We start from the raw sequence: 18,651 nt of genomic DNA, 5'->3' as shown, positions 1-18,651 counted from the left end.
CCCCACCCCGAGAGGGCAAAGGTCAAGTGCCACACCCTGGGTGGGGGCGGGGAGCGCTGGGGTGATGTGCAGGGAGGGGGTGGCACCGCCCCACCCCCCCTTTGTCGCCAGGGTGGCCTCAGTGTCGCCTCCCTGTCGCCAGGGTGGCCTCAGTGTCGCCTCCCTGTCGCCAGGGTGGCCTCAGTGTCGCCTCCCTGTCGCCAGGGTGGCCTCCTTGTCGCCTCCTCTGATAGGGGTTCCTCCCTTGTCCCCACAGCCCCACCTTGTCCCGAATTGTCCCCGCTGTCCCCGTGACACTGCGATTGTCCTCACAGCCCCACCTTGTTCCTTATTGTCCCCTTGTGCCCTCATTGTCCCCACCCGCCCTTGTCCCCCCCGTCCCCTCATTGTCCCCTCACTGTCCCTCACTGTCCCTCACTGTCCCTCACTGTCCCCTCTCTGTCCCTCACTGTCCCTCACTGTCCCCTCTCTGTCCCTCACTGTCCCTCACTGTCCCTCACGCCCCTCATCCCCACCCAGCCCCCTCAACCAACCCCACCCCAGCGCTCTCACAGCAACCCCCCACCCCCATCCCCACTCTGCCCTCCTCCTCCCCTCCCTCAGTCCCCAAAACTCCCCAAAAAACCCCAAAACGCCCCAAAATCTCCTCCTAACCCCCCCGGCCTCTCCTTTCCGACCGCTGCGCCCTCAGTTAAGATGGCGGCGCCTCCGCCTCACCGTTTCCAAGATGGCGGCCAGGCCGCCACGCGTCCGCGCGCTGCCAGGCTGCCCTCACCCAACATGGCGCCCACCCTCCCATATTAACCAATGGCGCTGAAGCCAACGCGGAGTAACCCGGATGTATCCTCCATATTGCCCTCACCCAACATGGCGCCGCCCCTCCAGTGTTTCCCTATGGGCGTGAAGCCGCGGCGGGGAGCGCGATGCCCGGATGTGGGCGTGGCCTAATCGGTAGGCGGAGCCTCAGCCTGCCGGAAGTTGCGTCACGCGGAGCCGCCCGCGGGGAGCGGGGAGGCGAGCGGACGGAGCCAAGATGGCGGCGCCGGGGCTGGGCGGCCCTGAGGGGCCCTGAGGGGCCGCGAGTGGCCCCGGCGCTCGGCGGGGCTGGCACCGCCCGCAGGGGGGGCTCCGCCGCTCCCCCCGCTGCTCCTCGCGACGCTGCCGCCGCCGGAGCCTCCCCGGGGCCTGACCGGAGCCTCCCCGGGGGAGGAGCGCGGCCTTACCGGGGCCTGGCGCGGCCTTACCGGGGCTGAACCGCGGCCTTGCGGGGCTCGCCGGGGCCTTTAGGGGCCCAACCGGGGCTGCGCGGGGCCGTTTGGGGCCTTACCGGGGCTTGACCGGAGCCTTTTGGGGTCCAACCGGGCCTTACCGGGGCTGAACCGGGACTGAACCGGGACCTTTTGGGGTCCAACCGGGAGCTTTCGGGGTCCAACCGGGAGCTTTCGGGGTCCAACCGGGGCTCCCAGGGCGAACCGAGGCCTTTCAGGCCTCGCCGGCCCCTTTTTGGGGTCTTACCGGAGCCTCCCGGGGCTTTACCGGCCTTTACCGGGAGGAACCCGCCGACCTTCCCCCTTTATTTGGTAATTTTGGGTGAAAAAAACGCGACAAAAAATCGGCGACAACATCCGCGCTTTCGTTCCGTTTGGTTTAGTATTTTTTCCTGTTTCCCAGCCGCGCTTTTCCCCGTTTTTCCCGGGATTTCGAGGCGGAAAATCCCGCGATTCCAGGCGCGGCATGAAATTCGGAGGATTTCTTCACCCGACTGAGGTTTTTTTGGTTTTTTCCTCGCGTTTTTTCCTTTGAAATCTCCCCGAAATCCGCGTGAAATTCGGGATATTCCTCCCCGGGGAATGCTGACCCTGAAACCAGCGATGACTTAAGGACAAACCTCGGACTTTTCCTCCGTCGATTATTCATTAGGAAGGAAAAAAAAAAGGTTTTTTTGGGGGAAAATTGGGTGTTTTCTGCCAGTGGAGCAGCGCGAGGACTGACAGCGATCCCCACCTCTGGAATTCCGGCCGCGAGAGGAACTTTGGGATTTTTTTTTGGGGAATTTTATTTAAAAAAAAAACAATCAAGAAATAACAAAAAAAACCAACAAACCAAACCAAGCCCAGGGGATAGAAGATTCCTTCAAATCGCTCCAGCTCCGGGAGCCGAGCACGGCTGGGATTGCTCCTGCTGAGGTGGGTTTGGGGTTTTTAGGGGTTTTTTTGGGGGATTTTTCGGGAGGTTTGGGGTCAAGGGAGGCATCCCGAGGGGGTTGGGATGGATCTAGAGGGTGCTGGTGGATTTGGGGAGGTTTGGGATGGATTTGGGGAGGTTTGGGATGGATTCAGAGAGGTTTGGGATGGATCTGGGGAGGTTTGGGATTAATCTGGGGAGGTCAGGATGGATCTAGGGAAGTTTGGGATGAACCTGGAGAGGTTTGTGATGGATTTAGGGAGGTTTGTGATGGATTTAGGGAGGTTTGGGATGGATTTAGGGAGGTTTGGGATGGATTTAGGGAGGTTTGGGATGGATTTAGGGAGGTTTGGGATGGATTTAGGGAGGTTTGGGATGGATTTGGGGAGGTCAGGATGGATTCAGGGAGGTTTGGGATGAACCTGGGGAAGTTTGGGATTAATCTGGAGAGGTCAGGATGGATCTGGAGGCTCCTGGTGGATCTAGGGAAGTTTGGGATGGATCTGGGGAGGTTCAGGATGGATCCAGGGAAATTTGGGATGGATTTAGAGAGGTTTGGGATGGATTTAGGGAGGTTTGGGATGGATCTGGATGGATCCAGGGAAGTTTGGGGTGAATTTGGAGAGTCTCAGGATTGATCCAGAGGGTCCTGATGGATCCAGGGAAGTTTGGGATGGATTCAGGGAGGTTTGGGATGGATCTGGAGAGGCTCAGGATGAATCCAGGGAAGCTTGGGATTGATCCAGAAGGTCCTGAAGGATCAAGGGAAGTTTGGGATGAATCCAGTGAGGTTTGGGATGGATTCAGGGAGGTTTGGGATGAATCTAGATGGATCCAGGGAAGTTTGGGGTGAATCTGGAGAGTCTCAGGATGGATCCAGAGAAGTTTGGGATGGATCTGGGTGGTTCGGGATGAATCTTAGGAAGCTTGGAAGGGATCTAGGGAGGTTTGGGAAGGATCTGGGGAGGTTCAGGAGGGATCCAGGGAAGTCCTGATGGATTCAGGGAAGTTTGGGATGAACCTGGAGAGGTTTGGGATGGATTCAGGGAAGTTTGGGATGGAACTAGATGGATCCAGGGAAGTTTGGGGTGAATCTGGAGAGGTTTGGGATGGATTCAGGGAAGTTTGGGATGAATCTGGAGAGGTTTGGGATGGATTCAGGGAAGTTTGGGATGAATCTGGAGAGGTTTGGGATGGATTCAGGGAAGTTTGGGATGAATCTGGAGAGGTTTGGGATGGATTCAGGGAAGTTTGGGATGAATCTGGAGAGGTTTGGGATGGATTTAGGGAGGTTTGGGATGAACCTGGGGAAGTTTGGGATTAATCTGGAGAGGTTTGGGATGGATTCAGGGAAGTTTGGGATGAATCTAGATGGATCTGGTGAGGTTCAGGATGGATCCAGGGAGACTCAGGATTGATCCAGAGAAGTTTGGGATGGATCTAGATGGATTCAGGGAGGTTTGGGATGGATCCAGGGAAGTTTGGGATGGATCTGGGGAGGTTTGGGATGGATTCAGGGAAGTTTGGGGTGAATTTGGAGAGTCTCAGGATGGATCCAGAGGGTCCTGATGGATCCAGGGAGGTTTGGGATGGATCTGAGGAGGTTCTGGATGGATCCAGGGAGGCTCAAGATTGATCCAAGGAGGTCTGGGATGGATCCAGAGAGGCTCGGGGTGGATTTGGAGAGGCTCGGGGTGAACCCAGGAAGGTTTGGGATGGATTTAGGGAGGTTTGGGATGGATCTGGAGTGTTCTGACGGATCCAGAGGGCTTTGGGATGGATCCAGGGAGATCCAGGATTGATCCAGAGGTTTGGGATTGATCAGGGAGGCTCAGGATGGACCCTGGGAAATTTGGGATGGATCTGGAGAGGTTCAGGATGGATCCAGAGAGGCTTGGGATGGATCCTGGAAAGTTTGGGATGTCCTGATGGATATGGGAAGGCTTGGGATGTATCCAGAGAGGTTCAGGATTGATCCAGAGGGTCCTGATGGACCCAGGGAGGGTCGGGGTGGATTTGGAGAGGCTCAGGGTGAATCCAGGGAAACCTGGGATGGATCTGGAGAGGTTTGGGATGGATTTAGGGAGGTTTGGGATGGATCTGAAGGGTCCTGATGGATCCAGGAAAGTTCAGGATGGATTTGAAGAAGTCTGGGATGGATCATGGAAAGTTTGCAGAGGATCCAGAGGCTCCTGATGGATCCAGGGTGGATTTAGGGAAGCTCAGGATGGATCCAGGGGAGTTTGGGAAGAATCCAGAGGCTTCTGATGGATCCAGGGAGGGTTGGGGTGGATTTGGAGAGCCTCGGGGTGAATCCAGGGAAACCTGGGATGGGTCTGGAGAGGTTTGGGATGGATTTAGGGAGGTTTGGGGTGGATTTAGGGAGGTTTGGGGTGGATTTAGGGAGGTTTGGGGTGGATTTAGGGAGGTTTGGGGTGGATTTAGGGAGGTTTGGGGTGGATTTAGGGAGGTTTGGGGTGGATTTAGGGAGGTTTGGGGTGGATTTAGGGAGGTTTGGGGTGGATTTAGGGAGGTTTGGGATGGATCTGGAGAGGTTCTGGATGGGACCAGGGAGATCCAGGATTGATCCAGAGGATCCTGATGGATCCAGGAAGGCTTGGGAAGGATACAGGGAGGTTTGGGATGGATCTGGGGAGGTTCAGGATGGATCCAGAGAAGTTTGGGATGGAGCTGGAGAGGCTTGGGATGGATTTAGGGAGCTCCAGGATTGATCCAGAGGGTCCTGATGGCTCCAGAAATTCGGGATTTAATCCACAGGAATTCTCTCCCTCCCTGCTCCAGCCAATTATCCCTCCTGGCACTAATTATTCCCTCCTGGAAAAGTCACCATGGGTCAATCCCAGGCTCCTTTCACTGCTCTGGGAATGTTTTTTTTGGGAATTCCCTTGGAATTCGGGGCTGGAGTGACATTTGGGATCGATCAGGGAAAAATTGGAAACAAAGGATTGAATAGGAATAAAATTCCCATTTCCCAGCTGCTTTCAGAGCTCAGAATTCCCAAATTCCACCCCAAAGCAGCCCCTGGAAGAGCAGCTTTTCCATGTGCTGCTTTTCCTCAGGGAGATTTTGTCAGGAACTTCCTCCTCCTCCCTCCCCAGCCTTCCTTTTTTCCCAGAAATCCAATTTATCTGGACTGGGAATGACTCTGCTGGGATTCCAGGTGGATTTAGGAGGAGGAATTCCCCAAAAAATCTCCCTTCAAAGAGGAAAATCAGGGATTAATCCTGATTTTTGTGGTTTTTCCCCATTTTTTTGGGAATTATTCCCATCCCTGTCATGCATTGGGATCCTGGGAAAAACAGCAATCCCAGGGCAGAATTCCTGCTGGGAATTGGGATGGAAAAGTTCACTCAGAGATTCCCCCAAGTCCATTTTCCATGGAAAATTCACCTAAAAATTGGGATTTGGGCTTTTTCTCCCCACCCAGGCTGAGATTTTCCGGGATAATGTGGAATTTCTGGCAGGTTTGGCCTGAATTTAGTGGGAAAAATCCCATTTCTCCGCAGGGATCCCATGGGGATGAGCTCCAGGAAGCTCCAGAACTCGTTTTTCCCGTTCTCCCGAAATTATTTGAATTCTCTGCTGGAATTCTCTTCCCGGCAGAGCCTCGGGAGTTGGGTGGGATGGGATTTTCTGAAGGATTTTGGGATTTTTGGGAATCTCAGGATTTCCTCCACAGCTGGAATTCCCTGCTTGGGAACGAATTTAACAGTTTTTTAATTTTTAACATAATTTTAAATTATTTTAAATTCATTTTTAATGGAATTTTGGGAAGTTTAATCCCAAAATTGCCCTTTTCCAGGGATCAGCACTTCCACAAAACCTCATTTTTTCCGTATTTCTTTGGATTTTCAGGCAGAATGACACCAAATTCCCACTTTTTTAAATTTCCATGGGAAATTTCCATGGGGAGGAAAATAATCCAGCATCATTCCAGGGTGATTGGTGCTGAACAATCCAAGGGTTTTTCCCCATTTTCCCCTTGGACTGACTCAGTTTAATCCCCAAATGTGCGGAAAAAAAAGAGATTTTTCAAGGAAAATCCCTAAAAAATCAGGATGACAGCTTCTCAATCCCTTTTTTTCCCACCTGGAGGTGACGCCAGGTTGTTTTTTCCAGGGGTTTTCTGGGATTGGGGATGGGTGGGAATTGCTGTTGTTATCCCAGGGTTTTCCCTTGATTTTGGAGATTGGGTTCGGGGAAAGGGCAGGAGATGGATCCTGCTGGGAAATCTCAGGGATTGGGGTTGGGATTCTGCTGGAAACCCACAGAGATTGGGGTTGGGATCCTGATGGATCCTTATGGGAAATCTCAGGGATTGGGATCGACTGGAAACCGACAGGGATTGGGGTTGGGATCCCATTGGAAAACCACAGGGATTTGGGTTGGGATCCCAGTAGATCCTGTTGGGAAATCTCAGGGATTGGGGTTGGGATCGACTGGAAACCCACAGGGATTGGGAGTGGGATTGACTGGAAACCCACAGGGATTGGGTTTGGAATCCCAATGGATCCTATTGGGAAATCTCAGGGATTGGGGTTGGGATTGACTGGAAGAGCACAGGGATTGGGGTCGGGATCCTATTGGAAAACCACAGGGATTGGGGTTGGGATTTTGCTGGAAATCTCAGGGATTGGGATCCTGCTGGATCCCTCCTGGAAACCCACAAGGATTGGGTTCAGGATTTTCCTGGAAAACCACAGGATTGGGGTCAGGATTGCACTGGAAACCCACAGGGATTAGGGTTGGCTGAAGGAGCACGGCGAGCAGGGCCTGACCCCATGTCCCACTGACCCCATATCTGTGTGTCCCCAGGTGCCCATGGCGGGCCAGAAATGCAGTCACAATGACAAGGCCGTGTCCCTGCCCAGTCCCTGACCCCATATCTCACTGACCCCATATCCATTGTCCCCAGGTGCCCATGGCTGGCCTGAAGCGCAGTGGTGACAATGGCAGGGCTGTGTCCCCAGTCCCTGACCCCATATCTCACTGACCTCATATCCATTGTCCCCATTGTCCCCTGGTGCTCATGGCAGGCTGGAAGCAGAACAGTGACAATGACAGGACAGTTCCTGACCCCATGTCCATTGTCCCCATTGTCCCCCGGTGCCCATGGCTGGCCGGAAGCACAGCGGTGACAATGACAGGGCTGTGTCCCCAATCTCTGACCCCATATCTGTCCCCAGGTGCCCATGGCAGGCCGCAAGCGCGGTGCCGCTGGCCCGGCCGCTGGCCCCGGTGGCCCCGGTAGCCCCGGCGGCGCGGTGCCGTGGCCGGAGGAGCGCGGCGAGCGCGAGCAGGGGCTGTACTCGCTGCACCGCATGTTCGACATCGTGGGCGCGCAGCTGACCCACCGCGACGTCCGCGTGCTGTCCTTCCTGTTCGTGGACGTGCTGGACGAGGCCGAGCGCGGCCGCATCCGCTCCGGCCGCGACTTCCTGCTGGCCCTGGAGCGGCAGGGCCGCTGCGACGAGAGCAACCTGCGGCAGCTGCTGCAGCTGCTGCGCATCATCACCCGCCACGACCTGCTGCCCTACGTCAGCCTCAAGAGGAGGCGGCCTGGTGAGTGTCTGTCGCGATATATCGTGATATGGGGAGTCATTATTGTGATATATGGGGTCACTGCGGTCACCTGCCACGACCTGCTGCCCTATGTCAGCCTCAAGAGGAGATGGGCCGGTGAGTGTCTGTCGCGATATATCATGATATGGGGAGTTGTAATCGTGATATGGGGAGTTATCGTGATATATGGGGGTGGTATTGCCATGTATGGGGTCACTGGGGTCACATTGTCACTCACCACGACCTGCTGCCCTAAGTCAGCCTCAAGAGGAGGCGGCCTGGTGAGTGTCTGTCGCGATATATCGCGATATGGGGAGTCGTTATTGTGATATATGGGGGTGGCATTGTGATATATGGGGTCATTGGGGTCACATCATCACCCGCCACGACCTGCTGCCCTACGTCAGCCTCAAGAGGAGGCGGCCCGGTGAGTGTCTGTCGCGATATATCGTGATATGGGGAGTTGTTATCGTGATATGGGGAGTCGTTATTGCGATATATGGGGTCACTGCGGTCACCTGCCATGACCTGCTGCCCTATGTCAGCCTCAAGAGGAGATGGCCCGGTGAGTGTCGTGATATATCGCGATACGGGGAATCATTATTGTGATGTATGGGATCATTGGGGTCACATCATCACCCGCCACGACCTGCTGCCTTACATCAGCCTCAAGAGGAGGCGGCCCGGTGAGTCCTGTCGCAATATATCACGATATGGGGAGTTGTTATCGTGATATATGGGGGTGGTATTGCCATGTATGGGGTCACTGGGGTCACATTGTCACTCACCACGACCTGCTGCCCTACATCAGCCTCAAGAGGAGGCGGCCTGGTGAGTGTCTGTCGCGATATATTGCAATATGGGGAGTCGTTATCGCGATATATGGAGGTGGTATTGCGACGTATGGGGTCACATCGTCACCTGCCACGACCTGCTGCCCTACGTCAGCCTGAAAAGGAAACGGCCAGGTGAGTCACTGTTGCGATATATCGCGATATGGGGGGTGGTATTGCAGTATCTGGGGTTACATCAGCACCCACCATGACCTGCTGCCCTGGGTCAGTCTGAAGCAGACATGGCCTGCTGAGTGTCTGTCGTGATATATCGCGATATGGGGAGTTGTTATCACGATATATGGAGGTGTTATTGTGATATATGAGCTCATTGGGGTCACATCATCATTCACCACGACCTGCTGCCCTACACCAGCCTCAAGAGGAGGCGGCCTGGTGAGTCCTGGCACGATATATCGCCATATGGGGAGTGACTATCGCGATATGAGGAGTCATTATTGCAATATATGGGGTCACTGGGGTCACATGACCCGCCACAGCCTGCTGCCCTACGTCAGCCTCAAGAGGAGGCAGCCTGGTGAGTGTCTGTCGCGATATATCACGATATGGGGAGTCATTATTGTCATCTATGGGGTCACTATTGCGATATATGGGGTCACTGGGGCCACATTGTCACCCAGCACGACCTGCTGCCCTACATCAGCCTCGACACGGTGGCCGGCTGAATCTGTCGCGATATATCGTGATATGGCGGGTGGTATTGGGATATATGGACATGGTACTGTGACACGTGGGGTCACATCATCACCCACCATGACCTGCTGCCCTACGGCAGCCTCAAGAGGAGGCAGCCTGGTGAGTGTCTGTCGCGATATATCGCGATATGGGGACTCGTTATCGTGATATATGGGGGTGGTATTGTGATATATGGAGTCACATCATCACCCACCATGACCTGCTGCCCTATGTCAGCCTGAAAAGGAGAAGGCCAGGTGAGTGTCTGTCGTGATATATCGCGATATGGGGGGTCGTTGTTGTGATATGGGGTAATTGTCACATACTGCAGTATATGGGGTCACTGGGGTGACATGGTAACATCATCACCCACCACGACCTGCTGCCCTGTGTCAGTCTCGAGTGGAGGCAGCCAGGGGAGTGCCTGTCACGATATATCGCGATATGGGGGGGGCTGGGGGAGTGCCAGGGTCACTGTTGCAATGGGGGGATCACTGTCGCGATAGGCTGCCCTGTACTGTCGCGATAGGCTGCCCTACGATATCGCGATAGGCTGCCCTACGATATCGCGATAGGCTGCCCTACAATATCGCGATAGGCTGCCCTGTACTGTCGCGATAGGCTGCCCTACAATATCGCGATAGGCTGCCCTGTACTGTCGCGATAGGCTGCCCTACAATGTCGCGATAGGCTGCCCTACAATATCGCGATAGGCTGCCCTACAATATCGCGATAGGCTGCCCTGTACTGTCGCGATAGCAGCCCCATCCCGAACCCTTGGGTTTGGGGTCCCCAGAGGATGTTTCCCACGATGCTCCCGTGCCATTCCCGTGCCATCCTGATGGCATTGCTGTGACATTCCTGGTGCCATTCCTGTGCCATCCCGATGGCATCCCTGTGACATTCCCTGTGACATTCCCTGTGACATTCCCGTGACATCCTGATGGCATTCCTGGTGCCATCCCTGTGCCATCCCAGTGCCATTCCTGTGACACTCCCGATGACATTTTGGTGCCATCCCAATGACATTCCTAGTGCTATCCTGGTGACATCATGGTGCCATTGCCGTGCCATCCCAGTGCCATTCCTGGTGCCATCCTGGTGCTATCCCAATGACATCCTGGTGCCATCCCAGTGCCATTCCTGTGACATTCCCTGTGACATCCCGGTGACATTGCCGCTGTCCCCGCAGTGTGCCCAGACCTGGTGGACAAGTACCTGGAGGAGACGTCCATTCGCTATGTCACCCCCCGAGCGCCTGGGGGGACCCCGCCCGGCCTGGGCCACCCCCACAAATCAGGTATGGGGGCACCATTGTCCCTTTGGGGGTGACCATTGTCCCTTTGGGGGTCACCATTGTCCCTTTGGGGTCACCATAGTCCCCTTTGGGGTCACCATTGTCCCCTTGGGGTCACCGTCGGCCCTTTGGGGTCACCATCCCCTCTTTGGGGTCACCATTGTCCCCTTGGGGTCACCATTGTCCCCTTGGGGTCATCATCAACCTTTGGGGTTACCATTGTCCCCTTGAGGTCATCATCCTCCCTTTGGGGTCACTAGCCTGGCTTTGGGGTCACCATTGGCCCTTTGGGGTCACCAATTCCCCTTTGGGGTCACCATCCTCCCTTTGGGGTCACCAGCCCAGCTTTGGGGTCATCATCCTCTCTTTGGGGTCATCATTCCCCTTTTGGGATTGTCACCCCCCATTTGGGATCGTCACCCCCTGTGCTTCCCCCTGGGATGGGATTTGGAGTCTCTGGTGGGGTTTGGGGTTCCCTTTAGGATTTGAGGTTCCTGACCCTATTGTTTCCCCCATTCCCAATGCCTGTCCCTCACCCAGCCCTGTGCTGCTCCCCGGGGTGGGATTTGGGGTGTCCCTGGATGGATTTGGGGTTTCTAGGGTGGGATTTGGGATGTCCCTGGATGAATTTGGGGTCCCTAACCCCATTGTTCCCGTATATGGCAGTGCCTGCCCCCCAGCCGTCGCTGTGCTGCCCCCCGGGTGGGATTTGGGATCTCTAGCGTGGGATTTGGGGTCTCTAGGGTGGGATTTGGGATCTCTAGCGTGGGATTTGGGGTCTCTAGGGTGGAATTGACCCCATTGTTCCCCCATACCCCAGTGCCTGGTCCCCAGCCGTCGTTGTGCTGCCCCATGGGGTGGGATTTGGGGTGTTCCTGGATAGATTTAGGGTCTCTAACCCCATTGTTCCCTTATCTGTCAGTGCCTGCCCCCCAGCCGTCGCTGTGCTGCCCCCCTGGGTGGGATTTGGGGTGTTTAGGGTGGGATTTGGGGTCTCTAACCCCACTGTCCCCCCCTATCTGGCAGTGCCTGCCCCCCAGCCGTCGCTGTGCTGCCCCCCGGGTGGGATTTGGGGTCTCTAGGGTGGGATTGACCCCATTTTTCCCCCATTTGGCAGTGCCTGCCCCCCAGCCGTCGCTGTGCTGTCCCCCCAGGTGGGATTTGGGGTCTGTAGGGTGGGATTTAGGGTCCCTAACCCCATTTTTTCCCCCATACCCCAGTGCCTGCCCCCCAGCCGTCGCTGTGCTGCCCCCCCGCGCCCCCGCTGGCCCCCAAGCGGCAGGGCAGAGCCAGGAGCCTGCTGGGCAACCAGCGGAAACGCAGGAAGTCAGCGACCCCCGACCCGAAAGAGAAACAGACCTGCGGTGAGAGCGGGGGCGGGATTGGGAATGGGGTCGGGATTGGGGTTGGGGTTGGGATTGGGAACGGGAATGGGAATTGGGGGTTGGGATTGGGATTGGGATTGGATCCTAAAGAGAAAGAGACCTGCAGTGGGAGAATGTGGGATTGGGAACAGGAATGAATCCTAAAGAGAAACAGACCTGCGGTGAGACCAGGATCGGGATTGGGAATGGGATTGGGATTGGACCCTAAAGAGAAACAGACCTGCGGTGAGACTGGGATTAGAATCGGGATTGGGGGATTGGGAATGTGGGGTTGGGAACGGGAATGGATCCTAAAGAGAGACAGACCTGCGGTGGGATTGGGGGTGGAATTGGGATTGGGGGATTGGGAACAGGAATGGGAATGGATCCTAAAGACAAACAGGCCTGCAGTGAGAGAATGTGGGATTGGCTGCATGTGCCTTTACCACCCTCCTCCCCCGACCTCAACCACCCCAAATCCCCTAAATCCCCCCAAAAACCCCTAAATCCCCTTTTCCCCAGACATCCATCTGTGCATGTGTGCCACATCCTTGTCCCCCAATCCCAACCACCCCAAAAACCCCTGAATCCCCCGATTTCCCCCTTTTTCCCCAGACATCCAGCTGCCTTTCCCACCCTCGTTCCCTGACCCCAACCCCTAAAACCCCTAAATCCCCAAATTTCCCCATTTCCAGACGACCAGCTTCACGTGCCTCACCACCCATAAACCCTGGCCCCTTTCTCCCCCATCCTTCCCAGACATCCAGCTGTGCCTGCCTTTCCACCCTCATCCCCAATCCCAACCACCACAAAAACCTAAAATTCCCTAAATCTAAATTTCCCATTCCCCAGACATCCAGCTGCACGTGCACTACACCAAAAACCCTAAAAATCCTAAATCCCCTTTTTCCCCATTCCCAGACATCCACCTGCACGTACCCCAAAAACTCCCCAAAACCCCTAAATCCCTTTTCCCCACACATCCAGCTGTGCCTGCCTTTCCACCCTTCTCCCCAATCCCAACCACCCCAAAACCCCCCTAAATCCCCCAATCCCCCCCTTTTCCAGACATCCGGCTGCGCGTCCGCGCCGAGTACTGCCAGCACGACTCGGCGCTGCACGGCAACGTCTTCTCCAACAAGCAGGACCCTCTGGAGCGGCAGTTCGAGCGCTTCAACCAGGCCAACACCATCCTGAAATCCCGTGACCTGGGCTCCATCATCTGCGACATCAAGTTCTCGGAGCTCACCTACCTCGACGCCTTCTGGAGGGATTACATCAACGGCTCGCTGCTCGAGGCGCTCAAGGGCGTCTTCATCACGGACTCGCTCAAACAGGCCGTGGGCCACGAGGCCATCAAGCTGCTGGTCAACGTGGACGAGGAGGATTACGAGTTGGGCCGCCAGAAACTCCTCAGGAACTTGATGCTCCACACGGCTCCTTGAGGGATTTGGGGGTTTTTTCCCTGATTTTTCCTCAATTTTTCCCGGTTTTCGCGGTTTTTCCAGCTTGGTCCGGAGGGGTGTTGGAGCTGAGGTGTGGATGGAGGGGTTGGAGGTGTGGGGTGAGCTGGGATTTGGAGGTTTTTGGGGTTCCTGCTGGGTTCTCCTTGTGGTTTGTTTTTTTTTTCCATGGGTTTTTTCCCTCCTCCTGTTTTCCCTGCTCCTGGTTTTTCTTTTGTATCCATTAAAAACGGCAGAAAAAAGGCAAAAATCCTATTGATGGACATGAGAGGTGCTCTGGGATTTGGGGATTGGAGGTGTGGGAAGCGTTGGGAAAATGGAATATTCCAGAATTCCTCACTTTTCCCTGTCAGTTCCTCCTTCTTGTATTTTCCATGATTTTTTCCATTTTCTGTTCTTTTGTATCCATTAAAAACAGCAGAAAAAAGGCAAAAATCCTGTTGATGAACCAGAAAGGCACCGTGGGATTTGGGGATTGGAGGTGTGAAAAACTCTGGAAAAATGGAATATTCCAGAATTCCTCACTTTTCCCTGTCAGTTCCTCATTCTCCCTATGTTTTCCATATTTTTTCTCTCCTTTTTTCCCCATTTTCTGTTCTTTTGTATCCATTAAAAATGGCAGAAAAAAGGCAAAAATCCCATTGGTGCAGTGCAGTTGGATTTGGGGATTTCAGGAGTGAGAAGCTCTGGAAAAGCAGAATATTCCAGGTTGGAGGTGTGGGAAATTCCAGGATTTGGAGGTTTTTGGGGTTCCTGCTGGGTTCTCCTTGTGGTTTTTTTTTTCCCATGAGTTTTTTCCCTCCTCCTGTTTTTCCCACTCCTGGTTTTTCTTTTGTATCCATTAAAAACGGCAGAAAAAAGGCAAAAATCCTATTGATGAACATGAGGTGGATAGTGGGATTTGGGGATTGGAGGCGTAAAAATCTCTGGAAAAATGGAATATTCCAGAATTCCTCACTTTTCCCTGTTGGTTCCTCATTCTCCTTGTATTTTCCATGATTTTTCCCATTTTCTGTTCTTTTGTATCCATTAAAAACGGCAGAAAAAAGGCAAAAATCCCATTGATGAACCAGAAAGGCACATTGGGATTTGGGGGTTGGAGGTGTGGGAAGCGTTGGAAAAATGGAAAATTCCAGAATTCCTCACTTTTCCCTGTCAATTCTTCTTCCTCCTTGTGTTTTTCATGACTTTTTCCCATTTTCTGTTCTTTCTTATCCATTAAAAAGGCAAAAATCCCATTGATGAACCAGAAAGGCACATTGGGATTTGGGGACTGGAGGTGTGAAAAGCTCTGGAAAAATGGAATATTCCAGAATTCCTCACTTTTCCCTGTCAGTTTCTTATTCTCCTTGGTTCTTCCCATGATTTTTCCCATTTTCTGTTCTTTTGTATCCATTAAAAACAGAAAAAAAGGTGAAAATCCTGTTAGTGAAATGCGCTGGGATTTGGGGATTGGAGGTTTGGGAAGCGTTGGGAAAATGGAATATTCCAGAATTCCTCACTTTTCCCTGTCAGTTTCTCTGTTTTCCATGATTTTTCTCCATTTTCTGTTATTTTCTATCCATTAAAAATTGTGAAAAAAGGCAAAAATCCCATTGATGAACATGAGAGGCAAATTGGGATTTGGGAACTTGAGGTGTAAAAAGCTCTGGAAAAATGGAATATTCCAGAATTCCTCACTTTTCCCTGTCAATTTCTCATTCTTTTTGTGTTTTCCATGATTTTTCCCTTTTTTCCCCATTTTATTTTCTTTTCCATCCATTAAAAAAACCAGAAAAAGCGAAAATCCCATTGTGCAGCTTGCTGGGATTTGAGGTGTGGAAAATTCCAGAATTCCTCATTTTTCTCTGTCAATTCCTCCTTTTCCTTGTGTTTTCCATGGTTTTTTCCCTCTTTTATATCCATTAAAAACAACGATGAAAACAAATAGAGATTTCCCCCCAAAATTCCCTTTTTCTTTGCCAAAATCTTTGTTTTCCCCCCCAAGAAAATTCCCATTTCTCTCCAAAATGCAACAGGGATTTGATTTTTTCCCATTTTCCCTGTTTTTCTCCCCATTCCCACCCAGCATTTGGGGGTTCAGGGTTTTCCTTCACCACAAACTCTCCACACTTTGGGGTCATTTCCTGGGATTTTTGTATTTTTCAGATTTTATTAAAAGGAAATTCCTCCCTCCAGGACCCCCAAAAAAGGGGAAATTCCCCAAAAAAAGGGGAAATTCCCCAAAAAAGGGGTGGGGAGCCCTGAGCTGCCCCATTTGGGGGAGAAAAGCACTGATTTGGGGGAAATTAGGGTAAAATCTGGATTTTAGGGTGCTGATGTCACCTCCAGGTGACCTCCAAAAATGGGGGAAACCCCAAAAAAAGGAGGGAACCCCAAAAGGAGGGGGTGGGAAATGTGCTGTTCCATTTTGGGGCCAAAAGGGCTGATTTGGTGCAAATTTGGGGTGATTTGGGGCTGAGCTGATGCAGATTCGGAACTGATTTGGGGCAGTTTTGGGGCAAATTTGGGACTGAATTTAATGGAGATTTGGGGCTGATTTGGGGGAGATTTGGGGAAAATTTGGGGGAGATTTGGGGCAGTTTTGGGGCTAAATTAATGCAGATTTGGGGCAGTTTTAAGGCAAATTTGGGGCAGTTTTGGGGCTCAATTAATGCAGATTTGGGGCAGTTTTGGGGCTCAATTAATGCAGATTTGGGGCAGTTTTAGGGCAAATTTGGGACTGAATTTGGGGCTGAATTAATGCAGATTTGAGGCTGGATTTGGGGTCATTTGGGGGAGATTTGGGGCAGCTTTGGGGCTGAATTAATGCAGATTTGGGGCTCATTTTGGGCTGATTTGGGGCAGTTTTGGGGCTGATTTGGGACTGAATTAAAGCAGATTTGGGGCTGAATTTGGGGCTCATTTGGGGCAGTTTTGGGACTGAATTAAAGCAGTTTTGGGACTGAATTGGGGCAGATTTGGGGTAGTTTTGGGGCTGAATTAATGCAGATTTGGACCTGAATTTGGGGCAGATTCGGGTGGGATTTGGGGCAGTTTTGGGGCTGATTTGGAGCTGATTTGGGGTAGATTTGGCACCCCCAAAAGCGAGAGGAGGACACACCTTGTGCCGTTTCACTTTGGGGACAAAAGGGCAGATTTGGTGTAAAATTTGGGGTAGATTTGGAACCCCAAAAAACAGCAGGGGGGGACACCTCCTGCTGTTTCATTTTGGGGACAAAAAGGGCAAATTCAGGACTGATTTGGTGCAGATTTGGTGCTGATTTGGGGTAAAATTTGACACAGATTTGGGGCTGATTTGGGGCAGATTTGGGATTGATTTGGTGCAGATTTGGGGTTCATTAGGAGCAGATTTGGGGTTCATCAGGAGCAGATTCAGTGCAGCTTTGGGACCCCAAAAAAAGAGCAGGGGGGGACACCTCGTGCTGCTTCCCTTTGGGGACAAAAAGGGCAAAATCAGGACTGATTTGGTGCAGATTTGGCACAGATTTGGGGTTGATTTGGTGCAAACTGTGCAAATTTGGGGTTAATTCAGAGTGGATTCAGTGCAGCTTTGGGACCCAAAAACCAGCAGGGGGACACCTCGTGCTGCTTCCCTTTGGGGACAAAAAGGGACATTTGGGGTGGATTTGGTGCAGATTTGGGATTGATTTAGTACAGATTTGGGGTTCATTGGGAGCAGATTTGGGGCTGAATTGGTGTAGATTTGGGGTTGATTTGGGGCTGAACTGTGTGCAAATTTGGGGTTGATTGGTGCAGATTTGGGATTGATTTAGTACAGATTTGGGGTTGATTTGGTGCAAACTATGTGCAGATTTGGGGTTCATTGGGAGCAGATTTGGGGCTGAACAGGTGCAGATTTGGGGCCGATTTGGAGCAGATTCAGAGTAGATTTGGGGCAGTTTTGGGGCTGAATTGGTGCAGATTTGGGGTTGATTTGGGGCTGAACTGTGTGCAAATTTGGGGTTCATTGGGAGCAGATTCAGTGCAGCTTTGGGACCCCAAAAACCAGCAGGGGGACACCTCGTGCTGCTTCCCTCTGGGGACAAAAAGGGACATTTGGGGTGGATTTGGTGCAGATTTGGGATTGATTTAGTACAGATTTGGGGTTCATTGGGAGCAGATTTGGGTTGATTTGGTGCAGATTTGGCACAGATTTGGGGTTGATTTGGTGCAAACTGTGCAAATTTGGGGTTAATTCAGAGTGGATTCAGTGCAGCTTTGGGACCCCAAAAACCAGCAGGGGGACACCTCGTGCTGCTTCCCTTTGGGGACAAAAAGGGACATTTGGGGTGGATTTGGTGCAGATTTGGGATTGATTTAGTACAGATTAGGGGTTCATTGGGAGCAGATTTGGGGTTGATTTGGTGCAGATTTGGCACAGATTTGGTGCAGATTTGGCACAGATTTGGGTTGATTTGGCACAGATTTGGGTTGATTTGGCACAGATTTGGGTTGATTTGGTGCAGATTTGGGGTTGATTTGGTGCAGATTTGGGGTTCATTCGGAGTGGATTCAGTGTAGCTTTGGGACCCCAAAAAAGACCATGGGGGACACCTCGTGCTGCTTCCCTTTGGGGACAAAAAGGGACATTTGGGGTGGATTTGGGGTGAGTTCAGAGCTGAATTGGTGCAGATTTGGGGTTGGTTTGGAACCCCAAGAAGAGGAAGGGACACAGTGCCATGTCCCCTTGGGGACAAAAGGGACATTTGGGGTTGATTTGGTGCAGATTTGGTGCAGATTTGGGGCAAATTCGCAGCAGTTTTGGGGCAAATTTGGCCCAAACTTGGCCCAGACCCAGCCAGGTCCCTGCAGATGTCCCCTCATGTCCCCTGCTGTCACCCCAGGACCCTGGGGATGTCCCCTCAGGTCCCCTCACATCCCTGCTGTCACTCCAAGCCCCTGGGGATGTCCCCATAGATGTCCCCTCACAAACCCCTTGCTGTCCCCACAGATGTCCCTGCGGCGGTGGCCAAGATGTCCCCAGTGTCACCCGATGTCCCCACTGTCCCCTTGCTATGCCCATAGATGTCCCCCTGTAGGTGGCTGAGATGTCCCCAGTGTCACCCCATGTCCCCATAGATGTCCCCTGCTGTCCCCAAAGATGTCCCCCCATCGATGGCAGCTCACAGGCAGTCCCTGTAGATGTCTCCTCATGTCCCCTGATGTCCCCAGTGTCATCCCATGTCCCCACAGATGTCCCCACTGCGGTGGCAGATCACAAGTAGCTC

At 52.9% G+C, this 18,651-nt stretch overlaps 1 protein-coding gene and 2 long non-coding RNA genes across 4 annotated transcripts; 2 read left to right on the top strand and 1 right to left on the bottom strand.

Moving 5' to 3' along the window:
* Window positions 1–988: 988 nt before the first annotated feature.
* LOC146427174 (death effector domain-containing protein-like) lies at window positions 989–15,347 on the top strand. The gene is made up of 8 exons (XM_085082568.1): window positions 989–2,186; window positions 7,392–7,767; window positions 10,489–10,596; window positions 11,814–11,957; window positions 13,026–13,663; window positions 14,050–14,128; window positions 14,369–14,878; window positions 15,057–15,347. Exons 2-5 carry the CDS (start codon window positions 7,398–7,400, stop codon window positions 13,400–13,402), a joined length of 999 nt encoding a protein of 332 aa, XP_084938694.1. The 5' UTR covers window positions 989–2,186; window positions 7,392–7,397; the 3' UTR covers window positions 13,403–13,663; window positions 14,050–14,128; window positions 14,369–14,878; window positions 15,057–15,347.
* Window positions 15,348–15,539: 192 nt separating this feature from the next.
* Window positions 15,540–17,050, bottom strand: LOC146427173 (uncharacterized). Of its 2 annotated transcripts, none has more exons than XR_014856523.1 (2): window positions 17,003–17,050; window positions 15,540–16,614 (listed from the first exon to the last, which is right to left on the bottom strand). It is a non-coding gene; the product is annotated as an uncharacterized LOC146427173 (long non-coding RNA). The 2 variants fall into 2 exon arrangements; XR_014856522.1 differs by lacking the exon at window positions 17,003–17,050 and adding an exon at window positions 16,840–16,981.
* Window positions 17,051–17,175: 125 nt separating this feature from the next.
* LOC146427172 (uncharacterized) lies at window positions 17,176–17,848 on the top strand. Its single transcript, XR_014856525.1, has 3 exons — window positions 17,176–17,351; window positions 17,474–17,582; window positions 17,702–17,848. It is a non-coding gene; the product is annotated as an uncharacterized LOC146427172 (long non-coding RNA).
* Window positions 17,849–18,651: the final 803 nt, after the last annotated feature.

The sequence above is a fragment of the Lichenostomus cassidix genome, chromosome 25 (genome assembly GCF_008360975.1).
Source record: "Lichenostomus cassidix isolate B80296 chromosome 25, HeHo_3.0, whole genome shotgun sequence".
NCBI lineage: Eukaryota > Metazoa > Chordata > Aves > Passeriformes > Meliphagidae > Lichenostomus > Lichenostomus cassidix.
The sequence above is the reverse complement of the archived record's forward strand: the minus strand, read 5'-3'. Positions and strand labels throughout refer to the sequence as shown.